The sequence below is a fragment of the Brettanomyces bruxellensis genome, chromosome 7 (genome assembly GCF_011074885.1).
Source record: "Brettanomyces bruxellensis chromosome 7, complete sequence".
In the NCBI taxonomy this organism is placed as follows: domain Eukaryota; kingdom Fungi; phylum Ascomycota; class Pichiomycetes; order Pichiales; family Pichiaceae; genus Brettanomyces; species Brettanomyces bruxellensis.
In genome coordinates this window covers 391,556-410,854 of record NC_054688.1, presented here as the reverse complement: position 1 = coordinate 410,854, position 19,299 = coordinate 391,556, and the positions used below count along the sequence as shown (strand labels likewise).

The 19,299-nt window shown below is 39.8% G+C and overlaps 8 protein-coding genes across 8 annotated transcripts; 4 read left to right on the top strand and 4 right to left on the bottom strand.

The window, feature by feature from the left end:
* Positions 1-271: 271 nt before the first annotated feature.
* BRETT_004685 (uncharacterized protein) lies at positions 272-1,378 on the bottom strand (the record flags this gene model as incomplete). The annotated part of the gene is made up of 1 exon (XM_041283178.1): positions 272-1,378. One exon carries the CDS (start codon positions 1,376-1,378, stop codon positions 272-274), a length of 1,107 nt encoding a protein of 368 aa, XP_041136530.1.
* A 1,085-nt stretch (positions 1,379-2,463) lies between these two features.
* On the top strand, positions 2,464-7,199 carry BRETT_004684 (uncharacterized protein; the record flags this gene model as incomplete). The annotated part of the gene is made up of 2 exons (XM_041283177.1): positions 2,464-3,001; positions 3,511-7,199. The coding sequence occupies 2 exons, from the start codon at positions 2,464-2,466 to the stop codon at positions 7,197-7,199; spliced, it is 4,227 nt and encodes a 1,408-aa protein (XP_041136529.1).
* Positions 7,200-7,578: 379 nt separating this feature from the next.
* BRETT_004683 (uncharacterized protein) lies at positions 7,579-7,974 on the top strand (the record flags this gene model as incomplete). The annotated part of the gene is made up of 1 exon (XM_041283176.1): positions 7,579-7,974. One exon carries the CDS (start codon positions 7,579-7,581, stop codon positions 7,972-7,974), a length of 396 nt encoding a protein of 131 aa, XP_041136528.1.
* Positions 7,975-8,272: 298 nt separating this feature from the next.
* On the top strand, positions 8,273-9,169 carry BRETT_004682 (uncharacterized protein; the record flags this gene model as incomplete). Its single annotated transcript, XM_041283175.1, has 1 exon — positions 8,273-9,169. The coding sequence occupies one exon, from the start codon at positions 8,273-8,275 to the stop codon at positions 9,167-9,169; it is 897 nt and encodes a 298-aa protein (XP_041136527.1).
* A 170-nt stretch (positions 9,170-9,339) lies between these two features.
* On the bottom strand, positions 9,340-10,380 carry BRETT_004681 (uncharacterized protein; the record flags this gene model as incomplete). The annotated part of the gene is made up of 1 exon (XM_041283174.1): positions 9,340-10,380. The coding sequence occupies one exon, from the start codon at positions 10,378-10,380 to the stop codon at positions 9,340-9,342; it is 1,041 nt and encodes a 346-aa protein (XP_041136526.1).
* A 1,282-nt stretch (positions 10,381-11,662) lies between these two features.
* BRETT_004680 (uncharacterized protein) lies at positions 11,663-13,477 on the top strand (the record flags this gene model as incomplete). Its single annotated transcript, XM_041283173.1, has 1 exon — positions 11,663-13,477. One exon carries the CDS (start codon positions 11,663-11,665, stop codon positions 13,475-13,477), a length of 1,815 nt encoding a protein of 604 aa, XP_041136525.1.
* A 163-nt stretch (positions 13,478-13,640) lies between these two features.
* Positions 13,641-15,305, bottom strand: HXT6 (hexose transporter; the record flags this gene model as incomplete). Its single annotated transcript, XM_041283172.1, has 1 exon — positions 13,641-15,305. The coding sequence occupies one exon, from the start codon at positions 15,303-15,305 to the stop codon at positions 13,641-13,643; it is 1,665 nt and encodes a 554-aa protein (XP_041136524.1).
* Positions 15,306-17,017: 1,712 nt separating this feature from the next.
* On the bottom strand, positions 17,018-18,694 carry HXT3_2 (Low-affinity glucose transporter hxt3; the record flags this gene model as incomplete). The annotated part of the gene is made up of 1 exon (XM_041283171.1): positions 17,018-18,694. One exon carries the CDS (start codon positions 18,692-18,694, stop codon positions 17,018-17,020), a length of 1,677 nt encoding a protein of 558 aa, XP_041136523.1.
* Positions 18,695-19,299: the final 605 nt, after the last annotated feature.

Genomic DNA, 19,299 nt, shown 5'->3' with positions numbered 1-19,299 from the left:
ACGATTTGCTTCGTTTTGAAATCACTTTGCTTCTTTTACTTTTTTCTATTTGTCTTATCTATACATACACTTTGCTGTATTATGGCAAATTCCTCCATATGCCTTTTTCCATCTAGAGAAATTTTAGTGTGTGCGATTTGAAAAGGAAAGAAATGGTGTCTATTTGGCCGTAACCTTGTCATATACCATATGAGCTAGCTGCAGTAATCACTTTACCTTCCCTTTCCCCATTTTTCAAGCCTCTCCTTCTAACACCACTTGGGTCATCTCCTCAATCCTTGAATTTGTAACTTCCACTTGCCATAGTGATTATTCCTCCCTTGTATCCTCCTCTCTTCATTTTATTCTTGTTCTTTGTGAAATCCTTGCCTCTAACTCTTCCTAGTTTTTCGGCTGCACGCTCACCCCAGTTACCTGCTGCTCCCTTGTATGAGTTATCCATCAATTTCTTATCAGCAAAGAAAACTTTGGATCTGTCAACTCTTGAGAAATGGTCTCTCTGGTTTGGCTTCAGGGGTTCCTCTTTTGCTGCTGGGATACCTTTGTGAACCTTTTTCGCTGGTTTCTTTGTTTCTTTAGAATCTGATTTCTCATCTCTCTTTCTTTTCTTTAAGTTTTCCTCTTCTGATTCCGAGTCACTAGAACTGGAGTCTGAGCTGGAGCCTGAACTAGATTTTGAGTCTAAGTCCGAGTCCGAGTCCGAGTCCGAGTCTGAGTCTGAGTCTGAGTCTGAGGATGAGGATGAGTCTGAGGATGAAGACGAATTATCTGATTCTGATTCTGATTCTGATTCTGATGATGACGATGAACTATCTGAATCACTTCCAGATTCACTTTCTGAGCCACTCTCAGATTCACTATCCGATGAACTTGATTCCGAGCCTGAACCACTTTCTGATGAACTCTCTGATTCTGAATCCGAGCCACTCTCTGATGAACTCTCTGATTCTGATTCTGATGAACTTTCCGATGAACTCTCTGATTCTGATTCTGATGAACTTTCCGATGAACTCTCTGATTCTGATTCTGATGAACTTTCCGATGAACTCTCTGATTCTGATTCTGATGAACTTTCCGATGAACTCTCTGATTCTGATTCTGATGATGACGAACTTGTATCATCATCTTTCTTATCCTCCTTCTTTTTCTCCTTCTTATCCTCCTTCTTTTTCTCCTTCTTATCCTCCTTCTTATTCTTTGGGATCTCTTCTTGCTTTATTTTCGGAAGTACAATATCCTCCAAATGCTCCTTAACAACTAAGGATTTCTTGGATTCATCTGAAATGCATTTTTTCACCTCCTTCTCGGCTTTCTTGAAACCCTTACGTTTCAAGTAGTCTGCAATTTTGACCAACAAAAGTTCCTCTTCTGCTCCCATGTTAAATATATTTATGACCACGCTCTAATTCGTGCTTAAGTCGTAGTAGGAGTTGTTTTCTATAGCTTAAATGGTGTAACGTACCTCTTTACTATACATTACCTTCTTCCCAAGATACAAAAAGACTGAAAAAATTTTTTTCAGCTGCCGGTTGATCAGTACACGACCTTTCCTGATGAAGTAGGAAATACAGAAAAAGGGACTCGACCAAAAATAAGGGATGGAATGAAATGAAGACTTACAGATGAAACAGGAAAGAATGTTTGTTGAAACACTTTTAAATTGGACATATAAACAAAGCCATTGTAATTTTTGCATAGACTTTATGTTTATTGAGGTTTGCATAATATATACTAAGAATTATAATAAGCAAAGAGTACGACACAAATTTTTAGTAGATAATATTATAGCTAAAGAATGTTCGAACACTTACTATTTTCATGACTTTTACGCTGTATTGGTATTTTATCGTGTTTGAAATTATTTATTTGGTATTTAATCGTATGTGATTGACGCCAAAAGAATATCTGAAATTAGCTTTTTCTAAGCACTGTGATATTAAAAAAATGTAAAGAATATAATAATAGATAATTAGAAGAAGAACCAAAAAGACCATTTTATGAAGCAAATTAAATATTTATATGACCAAGATCATCTATAATGATTTACAACATGCAAGATATACTTCCAGCCGCCAATATTCATCTCCAAGTACTCATTCAACTCACATCTAAGAGATTCCCTCATCGGGATACCAGCTGCATCCGTACACCTTACAATGCCTGATATTTTTTTCGGCCCCACCTAATCCAACAAAAAGTGGCCTGGCAATAGTTGGGCGGCGTCTAGATTTTGGGCATCACTTGGTATAACAATCCTGCTTCTTACTGAGATAGTGATTAAAAGACGAAAGAGCAACGAATTTTTTAAGTGAAGTTTGAAACGATTTTGTTTAGAAAGCAATATATCAGTAAAGCCAGGCGAGCTTATTGAATTGGAGACAAATAACATCAGTGTGCCGATAACTTCAGAAAGCAAGGCAGGTATATAAACACGAGCATAGTAGATACAATCAAGGAGAAAAAATGGCTAAAGAAAGACAAATAGTGATTATAACATCCGATGGGGATAAGTTTCCAGTCGAGAGAAAGGTGGCTGAAAAATCCATACTTATAAAAAACATGTTGAAGAACTTGTTGCCACCTGAAGATGAGCAGGAAGACGATGATAGTGATGTGGATGTGGACGAGGATGATGAGCCAATCGAAATTCCTACACAGAATGTGAGGTCTGCGGTGATGAAGAACATTCTGGAATGGTGTGAGCATTACAAGGATTACGAATTTCCAGATGACGAGCAGGATGATGATTCCAAGAAATCAGCACCAATCGATCCATGGGACAGCAATTTCCTCAATGTTGACCAGGAGATGCTTTATGAAATCATCCTCGCTGCAAACTACTTGAACATCAAGCCCCTCCTTAATGCTGGATGTAAAGTTGTTGCTGAGATGATACGTGGGAAATCGCCGGAGGAGATCAGAAAGACGTTTAATATAGTCAATGACTTCACTCCAGAGGAGGAGGCTGCCATAAGGAGAGAAAACGAGTGGGCTGAAGACCGTTAGTTGGCTGAGAGAGGAGGCTTGTTTTCTCCATATCATATTTTTATTCTTTTCTTCCCCTATCAGTTGCACCTTTCTTTCCTTTAGTAATGTTCATTTAAATAGCATTGTTCAGCGAAATGCTTTACTGTAATACTTTCGAATCTTGCTTTCTCAAGATGAAAATACGTAGGTCCGGTAGTATTGTGGCTTTGATTGGCGGGGCTGTTTGCCTGACTTGCTTTCCGATTTGAGCCATGCACACCCTCCGGCACGCTTTAATCTGCATGGTTTAAGCTTTTTTTATTTATTTTCAGATGACTTTTTATATTTTATTTTCATATTTTATTTTTTTTGGCTTGGCTTGACTTTTTTAGCCATTCTTTTATTTATCTTTCCCCCCCCATTCTCGTGCCAGGAATCAGAGTGGGGATCGACACTTGGTTGGTTTTTGCCATTTTTTGCTGATACAAGCTTGATTTATATACGTAATCAATCGAGTCAAGCCTCATCCATTCTAATTTCCAGCTTCAGCAGCCGGCTTACCCCAGATATTCAAGTCTGTCGACCACTTTGCATTTCCCATAAGGTTAAAAAAGCTTACACTACGAATTCTAGCTAGCAATCCATACCATAGACACACTGAAGGCCACTTGATCGAGCCGTACAAAAGTGTTCCAATGGTATCCAAGAAGTCGCGATCACGTGCTGGAAGTGTCAAGTTTGTGAGACACCGGTCTCTTCATGCAGATAAGGTGTGTAATAAGTCGTTTCCGAAATTGACAGGCAACATTAAAACAAAGCTGGCGAGTAGATCCCATTCAAGGCCAAAGCCACGTCCACTCTCGCTGAATTCATATGGACCTGAGCGTGATCTCATTTCCGAAACGAAGGCAAAGCACAGACAATCTAGCAGTAGCATTCCAATGGAGCAACTTTCCAAAAGAAGACATATTGATGGCCAGGAGTCCAGTTTGGCTCAAACCCAAGCCACAAAGTCGGAAGCATCGCTTGATCCCTCAAGTCAGGAAAAGATCAGTGGGAAGAGCATGTACAAATTACCAGATACGCATTCTTCAACGTCATTTGTGGCCTTAAGTAAGCCGCAGGCAGCATTCAAAAATCCATCATCTTCCAGTGCCAGCTTGTTGGCAGCCAAGAAATCCAACTTGAGTGTTGATTCTGACGATGGGATCGAGGTGCACGGAAATGTCACGCTTAAAAATGCAAGCACAAACAACTATGCCACATTGGATTTGTCTCCGGTTGTTTCCGGAAGGCCAATCAAGTTCAGTCCGATTTCAAAAAAGCACAGGCTCCCGCGTAGGTTGCATCTCCACTTGAGAACCGGGGCGGAATCCGAAAGAAAGGCTTCTGCCAGTTCAAGCATCCAGAATTCGATATCTAATTCATCTTGGTTCAGCTCTGATCCCAATGGTCCAGTTGATGAGTCCACCATCGGTGCAGAAAAGAGCTTTCCAAGCCCAATTTCAGCATCTGGGGCCCAGCAGTCGCTTCATCCCTCTGCCACAAAACGAAAATCTAACGGACTCATTTCCTCACTTATCAATTCGCTCAGTTTCAGGTCGCAACCCGAGTCTAATGACCATATAGACTCGCCAGTTTTATCGCTAGCGGATCTTCCGAAGTCCGACGAGTTGCTAACACCCGTGCACTCGCAGCAGAATTCTGATGTTCTGGCATCACCATCTGCCGAGTCTGTGTCTTTTAAGCCTGTAAAAAAGTCCCTGGTGAGCACTTTGGGGCAAGGAGGGCTCACATTGGAGTCAATAATGGCCGATAAATCTCCATCTCTGCACGAAAAACAAGACGGTGTATTCAATGACTATGTTGAAAGTCCCAAGTCGGATGGAATCGTTCAGTCTTTAGATGAAGATACCATTTCGGAAGATTCCATGCTTTCTTCTTCCGGTGCAAGAGTTAGCGGACAGTTTAGACGGCGGCAAAATCGCAATTATAGATCTGTGACAGAGTCAAAACCGGGAAGTCCCATGAGTATCAAAATGGGGCATCTCAATTCTGGAATCAACGGCAGTCTCTCGAAAGCATTTCAAAAGCCGTGCATGAGTATAAAGAATCCTCTCCATGGTGTTCGAGGAAGAAGCAAGACTGTTTCTGCTGGCGAAAAAATCAAAAACGACTCGGATTCGCAGTTTGGAGCAGATACAAGCGCTCCTATGGTAAAAAGGCCATCTGAGATGACTATAGATGAGGATAGCGAGCTGACAAAGTACAACAGCTCGAACAAGGATGAATCCAGTGTTAGTCTTCAGTACCCGAAGAAGACTGTCGATATGGCTTCGAGGCTAGGTTTGAAGTTTGCCAACGAGAAAAGACAGAGCTACTTTCACGGGTTATTCACCGAAATCCCGGATAACGAGCCTCTATTTGAGGATTATTCGTGTGCGTTGAGAAAGGACATTCTTGTGCAGGGACGCTTGTTTATAAGCAGTAAGCACATGGCCTTCTACTCTAATATAATAGGTCTTGTCACGCACATTTGCGTTCCTTGGAATAAGGTTCTAAGTATCCAAAAGAAGAAAACCGTCGGAATTCCCAACGCTTTGCAGTTCAGCACTTTGCACGATAAGTACTCGTTTGCCAGTTTCATGTCTCGGGACTCGACTTACAAGTTCATCTACAAGATTTGGACTAATGGCACATCTAAGCCCTTAGCCGGAAGTATGGATACACTGGATATCAACTTGGATCCAGAGGTAGAGAGTCAAGACGATGACAGTGATCTTAATGAGCCGGATGAAGAAAATACAGAGGATGGTGAAATGTTGAATTTTGTGGAGGGAGCAAAGATAAAGAATGCGGATCAAACAAGAAAGCTATCCAAGAGTAAGAATGGAAACGCTGGTGAGGAAATCGGGGATCTTGCACATGATGAAGGTTATGACACGGATTCGAGTGTCTCTGATCCAGAAAACATGGTTAGTGATATGGCTGACAGTGAAAATGACTTGGAGAAGAATAAGAAAGGCTTCAACGGCCTTACATTATCCGGACCAAGGCACCATTCGCCAACTTCAACTGGATATACTGCAGAAAGCAATGAGTCGCCGATTTCCGAGGGCAATGTAATAAATGCACCGGTTGGTGTAGTCTTTGAGCTTCTGTTTGGAGACGATGTTACCTTTACTAAAGATGTACTCAAAGCGCAGGGGAACATTGATATATCGGATGTACCCAAATTTGCCGATGGAACTAGAACATACACATTTACAAAGCCTTTGAACGGACCTATTGGACCAAAGCAGACCAAATGCCACATTACAGAAAAAATCGAAAAGAAGGATTTTGACACTTGCATTATTGTAAGCCAAACTTCGGAGACACCGGATGTTCCGAGTGGGAACTCCTTTCAAATCAGGACGCGATCTTTCCTTTCGTGGGGTTCGAACGATACTACAATACTTTCAGTTTATGCCAGTGTGGTTTGGACAGGAAAATCATGGATTAAGAGTGCTGTTGAGAAAGGTTCTGTTTCCGGTCAAAAGCAAAGTGTTGCTGTTTTGTTACAGGAACTCAGGAAGAAGGTCCAAGATGCAGGAAAGGAAAAGTCGAAACGTAAATCGACATCCACCAAAAAGCGTGTTGCGGAGAAACAGATTCTTGAAGTGGTTAAACCATTAGAAGCAGGGCCAAAGCCGGTGGCTAGCTCAGGATTCATGTCTTGGATACCTGGTCTTTCAACAATCCTTGAAGTCAAGTTTGATCTCAAGACTGTCTTGATCATTGTGCTCTTTGTAATACTGCTATTCGGAAGATCACGTCCTACAACACAGCTTGGATACTCCATAGACAATCTAACAGGCGACATTCAGTATTCTGGATTTCCTTTGACTTCTTCTTTTCAAGTCAACGGAGTTGGTTCCAGGCGTTTTCTTCAAAGTGAAGCCGATCTTTGGGACTGGATCGACGAACGGCATAAAAAGGTGTCCTTACAAGATCAAATTAATGATTCAACCGGTGAACATTCTCCTGTTAGCCTGAAACATGGCAAAATTCAACCCTCGGCTCCATCTGACAAAAGATTTGACGGTAGTCTTGACAGTGTGGAACAGATTGGATCAAAACTTAAGAGCCAGGAGCTCGAAAGTATCGTTGAGATGATGGAGAAAAGACTTGAAATCCTGAAGCAACAAGCTCAGATTGCTCAGGATCGTGAAAGTGCCGATGCCATTTAATATTTTCCTTTCTTGGTTTTATTATCCGAATTATGTCTCCGATCTCATTATTATGATTTTATAATGGATGCATTAATATAAAATTCTGTACGAATTTAACCATTTTTTTTGCTGGTTGAACTTTTGTTGACGGGTCCATCGACTTGAACCTCTTCTTTTTTGTACTATTTGCATTTGTTAACATGGCTCAAGGAATTCTAAATTCTCCAAACTGGCTTTGATGCCACTTTTCCAGTTTTGCCAACTCAAATTTATACATTCAATTTAGTTTACGCTGTAAATACGCTCGGTTTTAGATACAGAATAAGGATAGCAAGTAGTGCTAAGCGTTCAAGTTTTTTTTTCGATACATTTAATACACAGCAGACAGTTTGCTTAGATGAATTCAACTTTTTCTGATCTTGAAGCAGAGGCTGATTTATCCTTTGAGCAGGCAATTGGATTTAGTAATTCTAATCCGGAACTCTCGGATAAGTTGGAGAAGCAGTGGAAAACATTGAAAAAGCTAAGATCGGAGCAAAATGAGTTAATGCACAAGCTTGGGTTAGAAAATCCACTGGATATTGAAAAAGAACTAGCACGGAGTAGTGAGAAAAGCAGAAAGACACATATCAAGAAGCTTAATGAATACAATGGCTTGAAAGACATTGCAATGCAACTTGTGTCTATGATAGCAGAAAAGAGATCCATCACGATCACCGACGTTTTAAATGAGATGGGTGTTGATCCAGATGATGATGGCGGCAAAGGTAAAAGAAAGAGAAAGCACGACTAAGAAATTTAAGCATGTTCTCTCATCTGTTTGGTATTCATTCTATTTATCAGCTGGTATCCTGTTCTTGCTTGAGCTTCCATGTGAAACATCCGTGCACATACAAGGAAAGTGAAAAATTATTCTGATTGTTCAGCTACACCACACCATTTATCGCGCGCCGCTAAAAAAAAAATTCACCGACTTTTATTTTATCTCCTTTCCAGAACTCAGAAGTGTCAACATCTTATTGATGATGCAGATCAGAGATTGAGATAGAACGTATTAAACAGACGATAAAGACATATTATATAGACTTATAATGGCAAGGCCTAACAGAGACATTTTATCTGGGGGAGAGCGATATCGGTCTAGGAAGACTAAAGCCCATAGAGTTGAAGAAGTGACATTTGATAAGGAGAAAAGAAAGGAGTTTTTAACCGGATTTCACAAAAGAAAGCTTCAAAGGAGAAAGCATGCAGAGGAGCAGAAAAAGGAGCAAAATCGTCTTAGCCGAATAGAGGAACGTGCAAAGATTAGAGAGGCCCGAAAGCTTAGGGTGCAGCAAAGGCTAACAGAATTGAAAGAGCTTAATGAAAAACTAGGAGGTGCAAATAGTGATGATGATGATGATGATGGTGACGACAGCAGCGAAAGTGATAATGATGACAAAGATAATGGCACTACCAAAAGCAGCGGAGACGATGAGTCTGATAATGAAAATCTAGGCTCAAGGAAGAGAAAGAGAGTGCATGTCAAGGAGGATAGCGAGTATGAAGAATGGCATGGATTTAAGGAAGAAAATGAGGGCAAGGATGACAGTAAAGAACTGCATGAGGAAGAGAATGATAGTACAAATATGAGGGGAATACTTAAAGTGAAACAAGTGTACAATGTGCAGGATGTCGATGCCCCAGTTGTTGGAACATCTGAGGTGACTATAGAATCAATGGAAAACCCAAACGCGGTCGCAGTTGAAGAAATTGCGATGCAGAACAACGTGGATCTTTCAAAGTCAAAGGATGTTCTAGAGAAATCTGTTAGTAGGGCTAAAGAATACGCAAGATTAATGGGAATGGATGATGGCGAAATGGATGAAGAGGAGTCTAAAAGGAAAAGAAGAAAGAAGAAGCAAAGGAAGTATTTAAGCAAGAGAGAGAGAAAGATAAAGAAGGTCAAGGAGAAGAAGAGGTCTATGCACAGGAAAAACAGGCTGTGAGGATCTAATAGAGATGTACCATTAAGGACAAATTAGTTTAGCGTTTGTTAATATCCAATACTACTATAATTAATACTAGTTGGGCATGCTACAGGACATGTTACAGTTCTAATACCACGATTTTTGCTCTTGCAACAAATGTAAGTGCTTTTTATATTGTATGCATTGAATTAAACGGCTCTCATTGGAATATCCTTCTTGTCTGTTCCAAGCTTGCAGTAATCGGCATCAACCCTGAATATAATCCATACCCATCTTCTCACAATTTCTAGAAATTCTAATATCAGCCTGCCTTCCTCCGTGGTGTGAAGCAGAGAGAAGAATGAGCCAATAGGAGAACTGCTTACCAGACCGGGAGGAAATATGAGTCTCCATATCCAAATATATCTAAGCAGCATGTCTATAAGCACTGCACCAACATAGTATGGCTGTGGAAATGATAATCCTTCCCTGAAAACTTCAGAATCCTTCTTAGGGCCTTTTCTGTTATCGCTCGTGATCAATCCTTTTAATACTCCAAGATCCCAGTCGTTGGAAACATCCCATATGAAGGAAAAAGTTGTGTTTATGAGCATACCCCAGTACCAAATGGATAAGGTGGATACATACCTAGCTCTATACAAAACGGTGCCGATAATGGGAATTAATGCTGTAATATACTTTATGCAGTTGTACAGGGGGGATTTTCCCTTTCTCCCCTCTTTGTACTCCATCCATGATTGTCTAATACGCACCATGGATGGGTAATATGATAGTAGGATATCCATATTGTAGAGGCTCATATGATCCTCAGGAAGCTTCTTTCCCTCAGAGGGAAGAAACCTGTACCCCAAAAGCAGGGCTGATAAATATGTGAGAAAGTCGACGATGACTTTACTGTATGACGTAATAGTATCCGAGAGTAGAATATCATTTGTTCGTCTGGTAATATCGATGTTTCCTTTGATTATTCTGCTCCAAGTTTGTCGATAGTAAGCCGCCTCTGGGGTGTCTTTGCCACCGACTAGGATAGATGGATAAAGAAGAGCACTAAATGTGCATATTATGCCGAATAAAGGTAAGAGCTCCACTATCATGGATGAGCTACCCATGTTCATAAGAAAGATGTAAGTGAGATAATTTGCAGCATTGAGAGCCGTAATACGTGTCAAAAGAGTGCGTGATCGCCCCCTCATTGTTCGTGGTGACACATCTGGATGTGTCAGCCCCATTACTGAGGTGAAATCTATCCGAAATTTAGCAAAAACATCAAGGCATACGTTCCACAAAAACAAACCTATATTAAGCAGCAGTAGTGAACGGTATGGAAGCGGAACATAGAGTTCAAATGCGGTATATTTAGCATTAGATGAATCTGCCGCTGATCCATCCATCGTCACCTGATAATCGCTTGATAGTTTAGATGGAAAAAGCAAGAATACCTGAAGTGAAGTGATGATAATAGTCTGAAAAGTGTGATCTCTAAAATTCAACAGTTCAAAAAAAGCCAAGACAAAAAATGGTACTCCAGGCCGATCGACGAGACTGCAATATGCCCACAAAGGGTATTTTGCCGGCCGTTTCATTCCTGAGTAAAACAACTTGGTAATATACAACACTCAACCTTCGGCAACTCCCTTCTACACGGTTTTATACATTGAATATAAATTTCTCTACTTAATAGGGCGAATACTTATTTTAAAGCTTGAAATACACGATACGTAATGGATCTTTTTCTCAGACTCAGATTTCTTAATCATTAAATCAAATTATTTGATCAATCATGATTAGCATGAAAAATTTTGGTACATCATAGAAAGAGACCATCACTACTTCCAACTGAAAGTCCATAAACAACTTTACCAAGTCGAGAACGTACTCCCAGTTGTCATATATCACCTGCATTTAATTTCATCAATGAATAGCCTCGGACATATATCAGATTTTCAGTGTGTTTGGCATAAATTGTCGAGTCGGTCATTATAAAGTCCGTTTGGGGCGACATCTTGTCATCATAATGTCGTAGAAAGCTATTCATCCAATAAGATCAAAATTGCTGGTAGTTCTATGCTATCCGGGTTATATATCACAGTAATTGTACTTCACCTTAAACTTAAGATGAATACCATTTTTGTAATGTCTAATATTCCCAAGCAATAGACGCTTATACAACGTATTCTTTTTTTTAGTAAAGAAGAAGTGGTTATTAGAGGATTAGGTTCATATGCGAAGCATCTAAAAATTTTCACTCCAGAAAATCGATACCAAATTTTTCTGAGCGTTTTTTATTTTCTTCCCCTGGGTAGAGGGAGTAAGGGTTCGCCTACAAGATTTAAGCATCCGTGCACCTTATTTATTACTGCCGAATATGTACGCATGAGTTTCCATTAGAACGCAACTGCACTTATCTCTGCATTCGGTAGATATTACCCGATGGTAAAAGAGAGATTATATATTGCCTTATTTGAATCATCTATGGTCAGTGCATGGCCGAATTTAATTCTATCATGAACGATGTCCAAAGTAGAAAGTGCAGAAGAGTCGAAGTTCACGTATAAAAATCTTCTGGATCTTAACGATCCTCAAAAAGCTTACACAAGTCCGTTGGCGGTGATCTGTCACGTTGATGTCAATGCATTCTTTGCACAGTATGAGCAGAATCGTTTGAATTTGGGCCCGGACGATCCAGTTGTGTGTCTTCAATGGAATTCGATTATTGCTGTTTCTTATGCCGCAAGAAAGTTTGGTATAAGTCGTATGGACTCTTTGCAGAGCGCTCTCAAAAAATGCCCAAAGTTAGTAGTTGCTCACACCGCTGTGTTCAAGAAAGGTGAACCAATATGGAAGTATGTTGATTATCGTCCTTCTCCTGCCAACCATAAAGTTTCTTTGGATCCATACAGACGTGAGAGTAGGAAGATGATGAGGATATTTAGATCATTCTGTGATTTAGTTGAAAAAGCCAGTGTTGATGAGAGTTTCATGGACCTTGGGCGACTTGTTTTTAAGCGAATGGTGAAACTCTTTCCGGAGATTTTTGACGATACAAAAGAATGGAAGTTGGCTGATAAGTTGCCATTGCTTACCCAAAAAAGCTTTGGTAGTGCAAATCTACAGTGGAAAGGTTTCGTGATACCAAAAGAAGATGAAGACGAGCAAAATGGGCCGGTCATCAATGATTGGGATGATGTGGCTATTCTCATTGGATCAAATTTGGCTTATGAGATTCGGAAAAAGGTTGTAGACACACTCAATTACACAACCTCTGCGGGTGTAGGCAGAGTGAAAACTCTGGCAAAGTTGGCCAGCGGGTATAAGAAGCCAAATGCACAGACGGTTGTCAGAAATTCCACAATTCCGGAGTTTCTCGCAAAGTTTTCACTTCACGACTTTTGGTCCATGGGCGGGAAGGCTGGTGAATTGGTATCTTCACGTCTCTTGGATGGTAGATTGGATGATGATGGAGAAGAAAGCTCTAATCAGATTGGATTTATTCGAGATACATTCTCCCTGAAAGATCTCGACAGTCGGCTAGATCATGATCACCAATTAGCGGAGCGTGTGTACAAGATTGTTCGTGGAGAACTTACAGATCCGCTCACAGCAAGAATAGACTTAAAATCCATGACATCAAACAAGATCTTTCGTGGAAAAGCAGTCAATGGGCCGAACGATATGTATCCTTGGTTTGATGTGTTCGTAGGTGATTTGGTTCTTCGTCTCCAAGATTTAGATGAGGAAGATGGACGAATAAGAAGGCCAACAAAGCTTGGATTGATCATATCATCATTTGGTATCACAAGATCGAAACAAGTGACAATTAGTCCGGTTAAGGAATACGATCAAATTACAAAAACGCTTACCCGTTTGAGCCACTGCCTACTCATAGAGCTTGGAAAAAGTTGGAGCGAGAAATCGCACGGAATATCCATGTATCCTTGCCAACGGGGAGCATTGGAGATCAGTGGATTCAAGGATTTGTGGGGCTTTCAAACAATTGACAATCTAATGGGTGGGAATAAGAAATTGAAACGCGAGGAGCAGTATGAGCAGCACAAATTTGTAAGCAAGAAATCTGCAGAAACGACTTCAAGTTTACATTACGAGAGCAGAAAGCGACGAAAGCAAAATGCTGGAATTCTAAGTTTTTTAACAGCGGACAAGAAATTGAAACATCAAGTACAGAAAGAAACACTGGACACTAAGTTGACAGATATTTCGATGGCATATACATGCCCAGAGTGTGGCAAAAGAGTCGAATCTAGCTCCATATTGGAACACAAAGACTACCACTTAGCCGTAAAGCTGGACGCAGAAATTAATCATTAATAATTTAAATAAGCAAAGCATTCAAATTAAAACACCGTATATTATTCTATACTATATATTTACCGCTAATCTTTTTTATCATAAAAATTCATAAAGACCAACATAATTCCATATATGGAAACGATCGTAAAAATTAATTTGCAACATGACGTTCAGAAAAGATTTAAGCCTTCTGGGCGACCTCTCCCTCCTCGGCCAGCTGTTTAGCCTTTTCAGCATTAGAGAACTTAGAAAGGAAGGCAGTACCTGGAGTGAAATGTCTGTAAAGCTCATCAACATCCTCCAAAGACATACCCTTAGTTTCTGGAACACAAGTAGCAACGTAGAAGAATGCAAACACAACACATCCAAAGAAAACGTAACCGTATGCAAAGTGAATAGCACCTGTGATGAATGGAGTGAAGAATGCAATTAAGAATCCCCATAGCCAGTTAGCGGACTGTGCCAATCCCATACCCTTAGATCTGATTCTCAATGGATAAGTCTCTGAAACAACAACAAACACGGTTGGACCCCAGGTGGTAGCAAAGAAGAAAATGTACAAGCATGCAAGGAAAATCATACCATCACCAGCACCTGTGTTTGGATCAACACCGTAAGCACCCTTGTACAATGCCTTAACACCAAGAGAAGCAAAGATAACAAGACAAACCATCATACCGATACAACCTCCAAGCAAAGTCCATCTTCTACCGAAGTGGTCAACAACGTAAAGGGATGGGAAGGTGGATGCAAAGTTGACAACACCAAGAATGATGGAGGTCAAGAAAGAATCGTTCATACCAACGGACTTGAAAATAGTAGTACCGTAGTAGAAGAAATAGTTATCACCTGTCAATTGCTGAAGAGATTGAAGCATGATACCCATAACCAAACGGTAGAAAATCTTTGGCTTACCTGTGAACAACTCTCCCCAAGAAGCATTACCGGCAAGAGCTTCTGTCTCGATAGCATCAATAATACGGTTAACCTCCTGAAGAGTGAAGTCCGAGTCTGGAGCACTCTTATTAACCTTAGCAACGGATTTCTTAGCTTCTTCCATTCTCTTCTTCTCAACAAGGAATCTTGGTGACTCTGGCATCAAAGTCATACCGAAGATCATAAACAAAGCCCAAGCAAAGCAAAGACCTAATGGAATTCTCCACTGTCTGGAGTCATCATAGTTGTGATAAGTACCGTAATCAGTACAGTAACCCAAGAAGATACCCAAGGTGATCATCAACTGATACGATGAAACACAAGCACCTCTGATAGCTTTTGGAGAAGTCTCAGAAATGAACATTGGGCACAAAATAGAAGTGGAACCAACAGCGAAACCGGAAACAATTCTTCCAATGAAATATTGGATCCATGAATGGCTGGAAGCAATTTGGATGATAATACCGACAATGTAAATAACCATAGTAACCATCAAACCCTTCTTTCTTCCGTAAACATCACCTGTCTTAGCGAGTGTAACACCTCCGAAAGCACAACCAATGTTGAAAATGGAAACAATCAAACCTGTTCTGACCTTACTCAAGTAGTACTCGTTATCAGCATCAGACCATTGACCGAACCTTCTCAAGAAATCTGGCATGTTCACGAAACCGGAAATGGTACCCGTATCCCAACCGAAAACGAAACCACCGAATGCAATAAGAAGACACATCACACCAGCAAAAGCGTAGGATGAAGTATTCTCAACTGGAACAGCCACTGGCTCAACAGGAGCCTCCTCAAGCTGCTGTTTAAGTTGGGTTCTGTCCTCGAACCTGTCTTCAGGGGCTGCATCGTTTGGTGCAGCTCCATCTGAGTGCTTTGAACTAATCTCAGAAGAAGATGACATATTATTAATTAATAGTTAATGTAGTATATTAAAAAAACTAGTTAAAGTTCTTCTTGCTGAATGAAGAAAAAAAATGTTAGAATAGTTGTTACGATAAACAAATATTAGAAAAAAAAGGGTCGCGAGAGTCTGTATTTATACTCTGTGGTCTTTCACTCACACCGCAGAATGTTTCCGCTTCGCAAATATGTGGGGTCTCTTGCCCCGGAAAATTTTTACTCAAGTTTTTCCGAGTGGGCAAACAATCCGCAAAAATTTTCTCCAGACAACAATTTGCATACAATTATCCATTCTTCTTTCTGCTTTTCTTTGTTTCTATTGTTGATATCCCACCTTTTACTGTATTTCAAAGTCTTTGTTTCTGTTTTTTTCTAGACACCAAAAAATCAAGTGACTGAATATGTTTCATTTCTTTGTCTGTATGTCACAACATTTTCTTTGTCTCTCATTTGCTTTGAAAATGTGAAGTACCCACATTACTAATTTAATGCATTTATGTTCTGTATTATTCAATCATAGAGGTACAAACACGCTCCAGGAGGTTCTAAGTATGAATATCAAGCCGAAGAAGTATGGAGTAAGGAAGAAAAAAAAAATTCGAAGAAAACCCGCCTCTCGGATTAATATTCCGGAAAAGTTCGGTATAGGAAGATTGCATTCAAAAATCAATGTGGGTCCATTGTCTTTTTTTAATGGAAAAACTTGCTATTGGTTGAAATCACGGAGAGAAGTTGACCGTTGTTTGTAAATGCGAAAAGTTTTTGCGGAGCAGCCCCACATCCTCCAGCCATTTCGATTTTTCAGCTGGTGCTCCCACTAACAGAATTAGCGTTCATTTTTAAACTAACAATAAATTTCTTTGAGGCCCCAAATAATAGATCTCAGGGCTTTTTTTCTAGATCCGAGCCGATCAATTAATCCGTATGGTCCTATGGAGATGCAAGTCTAAATTGTAGATCGAAGTTTATAAGTTTTAAGACAATTCTCAATGCACTGCATCAACTGCATAACTTGGTTATTTCGTTGCCTCGTATTAACTGACATTTTTCCTTTCTTTTTCATTGTATCGTGTACGTTTTGCTATGCATTGCAGGAAAGTCCTAACTTATACTCCATATGGAAGTTCTTAAGAAGCGCATTATTTGTGTCAAATTTATCCGAAGTGAAAAGTTTTGAATCATATTAATGTATATACTTTTCTTGCTTATATAGTTAAAATTATATTCCTGGCTTTCAATTAAAGGCTCTATATAGTTAATGTACAGTACCAAAAAAATAATTATACAAATAGACGTTACTAAGTAACCAAAATTGTGAATTTTCAAACTTTTCAAACCTAAGATCTGAATCAGATCTGACCCATATCTAACCGAACCCAAATTGAGCCCTAAAATAGAAATTATCCGTCAAGAGGACCCTAGCTCCGCATTTCCGTGAAAGCGTAAATCCTATTATAATATTAAATGTATCCCACGTATTCAACTCTGATCTAATAGACCGTTATTAGCAATCTGATATCTACAATCCCCTCTACCTCCATAAGTATAATTAATATTAGTCAATTGATCATCATATTTAAAAAATTTGTTTAACAAAAAACAAAACAGTCATAAAACATGTATAAGAATCATTCAAACGTAAAAAAAATTAGGGAAAGCAAATAAAATAGTACTCAATAAATCTTAAAACCCTATGGAGTGCAACTACTTTATCTAAGCTTTCTGAGCTGTCTCTTCTTCCTCCGCCAGTTCCTTAGCCTTTTCAGCATTAGAGAACTTAGAAAGGAAGGCAGTACCTGGAGTGAAGTGCCTGTAAATCTCATCAACATCTTCCAATGATAGACCTTTGGTTTCTGGAACACAAGTAGCAACGTAGAAGAATGCAAACACAACACATCCAAAGAACACGTAACCGTATGCAAAGTGAATAGCACCTGTAATGAATGGAGTGAAGAATGCAATCAAGAATCCCCATAGCCAGTTAGCGGACTGTGCCAATCCCATACCCTTAGCTCTGATTCTCAATGGATAAGTCTCTGAAACAACAACAAACACGGTTGGACCCCAGGTGGTAGCAAAGAAGAAAATGTACAAACATGCAAGGAAAATCATAGCGTCACCTGCAGATGTGTTTGGATCAACACCGTAAGCACCCTTGTATAAGGTCTTAACACCAAGAGAGGCAAAGATAACAAGACAAACAAGCATACCAACACATCCAGCAAGCAATGTCCATCTTCTACCAAATCTATCAACAATGTAAAGAGATGGGAAGGTGGATGCAAAGTTGACAATACCAAGAATGATAGATGTTTCAAACGAGTCTGTCAAACCAACGGACTTGAAAATCGTAGTACCGTAGTAGAAGAAATAGTTATCACCTGTCAATTGCTGAAGAGATTGAAGCATGATACCCATAGACAAACGGTAGAAAATCTTTGGCTTACCTGTGAACAACTCTCCCCAAGAAGCATTACCTGCAAGAGCTTCTGTCTCAATAGCATCAATAATACGGTTAACTTCCTGAAGAGTGAAGTCCGAGTCTGGTGCACATTTGTTAACCTTACCAACTGATTTCTTGGCCTCTTCCATTCTCTTTTTCTCAACAAGGAATCTTGGTGATTCTGGCATCAAAGTCATACCGAAGATCATAAACAAAGCCCAAGCAAAGCAAAGACCTAATGGAATTCTCCACTGTCTGGAGTCATCATAGTTATGGTAAGTACCGTAATCAGTGCAGTAACCCAAGAAGATACCCAAGGTGATCATCAATTGGTAGCAGGAAACGCAAGCACCTCTGATAGCCTTTGGAGAAGTCTCGGAAATGAACATTGGGCACAAAATAGAAATCGAACCAACAGCAAAACCTGAAACAATTCTTCCAATGAAATACTGAACCCATGACTTAACAGATGCAATTTGAATGATAATACCGACAATGTAAATAACCATAGTAACCATCAAACCTTTCTTTCTTCCGTAAATATCACCTGTCTTAGCGAGTGTAACACCTCCGAAAGCACAACCAATGTTGAAAATGGAAACAATCAAACCTGTTCTGACCTTACTCAAGTAGTACTCGTTATCAGCATCAGACCATTGACCGAACCTTTTCAAGAAGTCTGGCATGTTCACGAAACCGGAAATGGTACCCGTATCCCAACCGAAAACAAAACCTCCGAATGCAATAAGAAGACACATCACACCAGCAAAAAGGTATGATGATTTATTTTCAACAGGAGCTGCCACTGGTTCAACAGGAGCCTGGTCAAGCTGCTGCTTTAGCTGAGTTCTGTCCTCAAACGTGTCTGGATTTCCTCCAGCTAGTTCATTGTTTTGCCCATTTGCAACCTGATTAGATTGCTTGGAGCTAATCTCTGAGGATGACATTATAATTAAAGTTTGACTTGCTTTACTAACTTAAAGAATATTTGCAGCGAATGATTAATGAAACATAAAAAGATTAATTGTAACGACTCACGCAAACGGATGTAAGGTTTGTTGCCTTGTCGCTCTGTATTTATACTGTTTACTTCAGACCAGAAGCTTCAGCTCCCGGCTAGTTTAGGATGTGAATTACCACCTTTTACGGGAAATCCTATCGAGTTCCCCTCCTGTGGGGTATTCTTAAAACAATGCAGCATTATTTATTGGTTATGCATTATTGTTTAACTTGCTCTAAAACAATAAATCATGTGTTAGTAATATTGAACACAGCTTGGCAAGTATGTTGCTCTTTTTTTAAGAAAAGTCCAGTTTAGGATGTTGAAACTCCACAAACAATGCTATTTGTTTGCAATATTTTAAAATACGGAACAATTATTATAGGGCATTGCTGCTTTAATCCCAGAGATCGAGAAAGAATTTTGATTGATAAATTGTCCCAAGACAAGGTTATTTTATGGCTTTTCTCCCTGTATGTTTAGGTCTACGGTAGTACTTTGTTATATATACAAAACTAAATCTAGTAATTCGTTTTCCAGAGTCTGTAGACT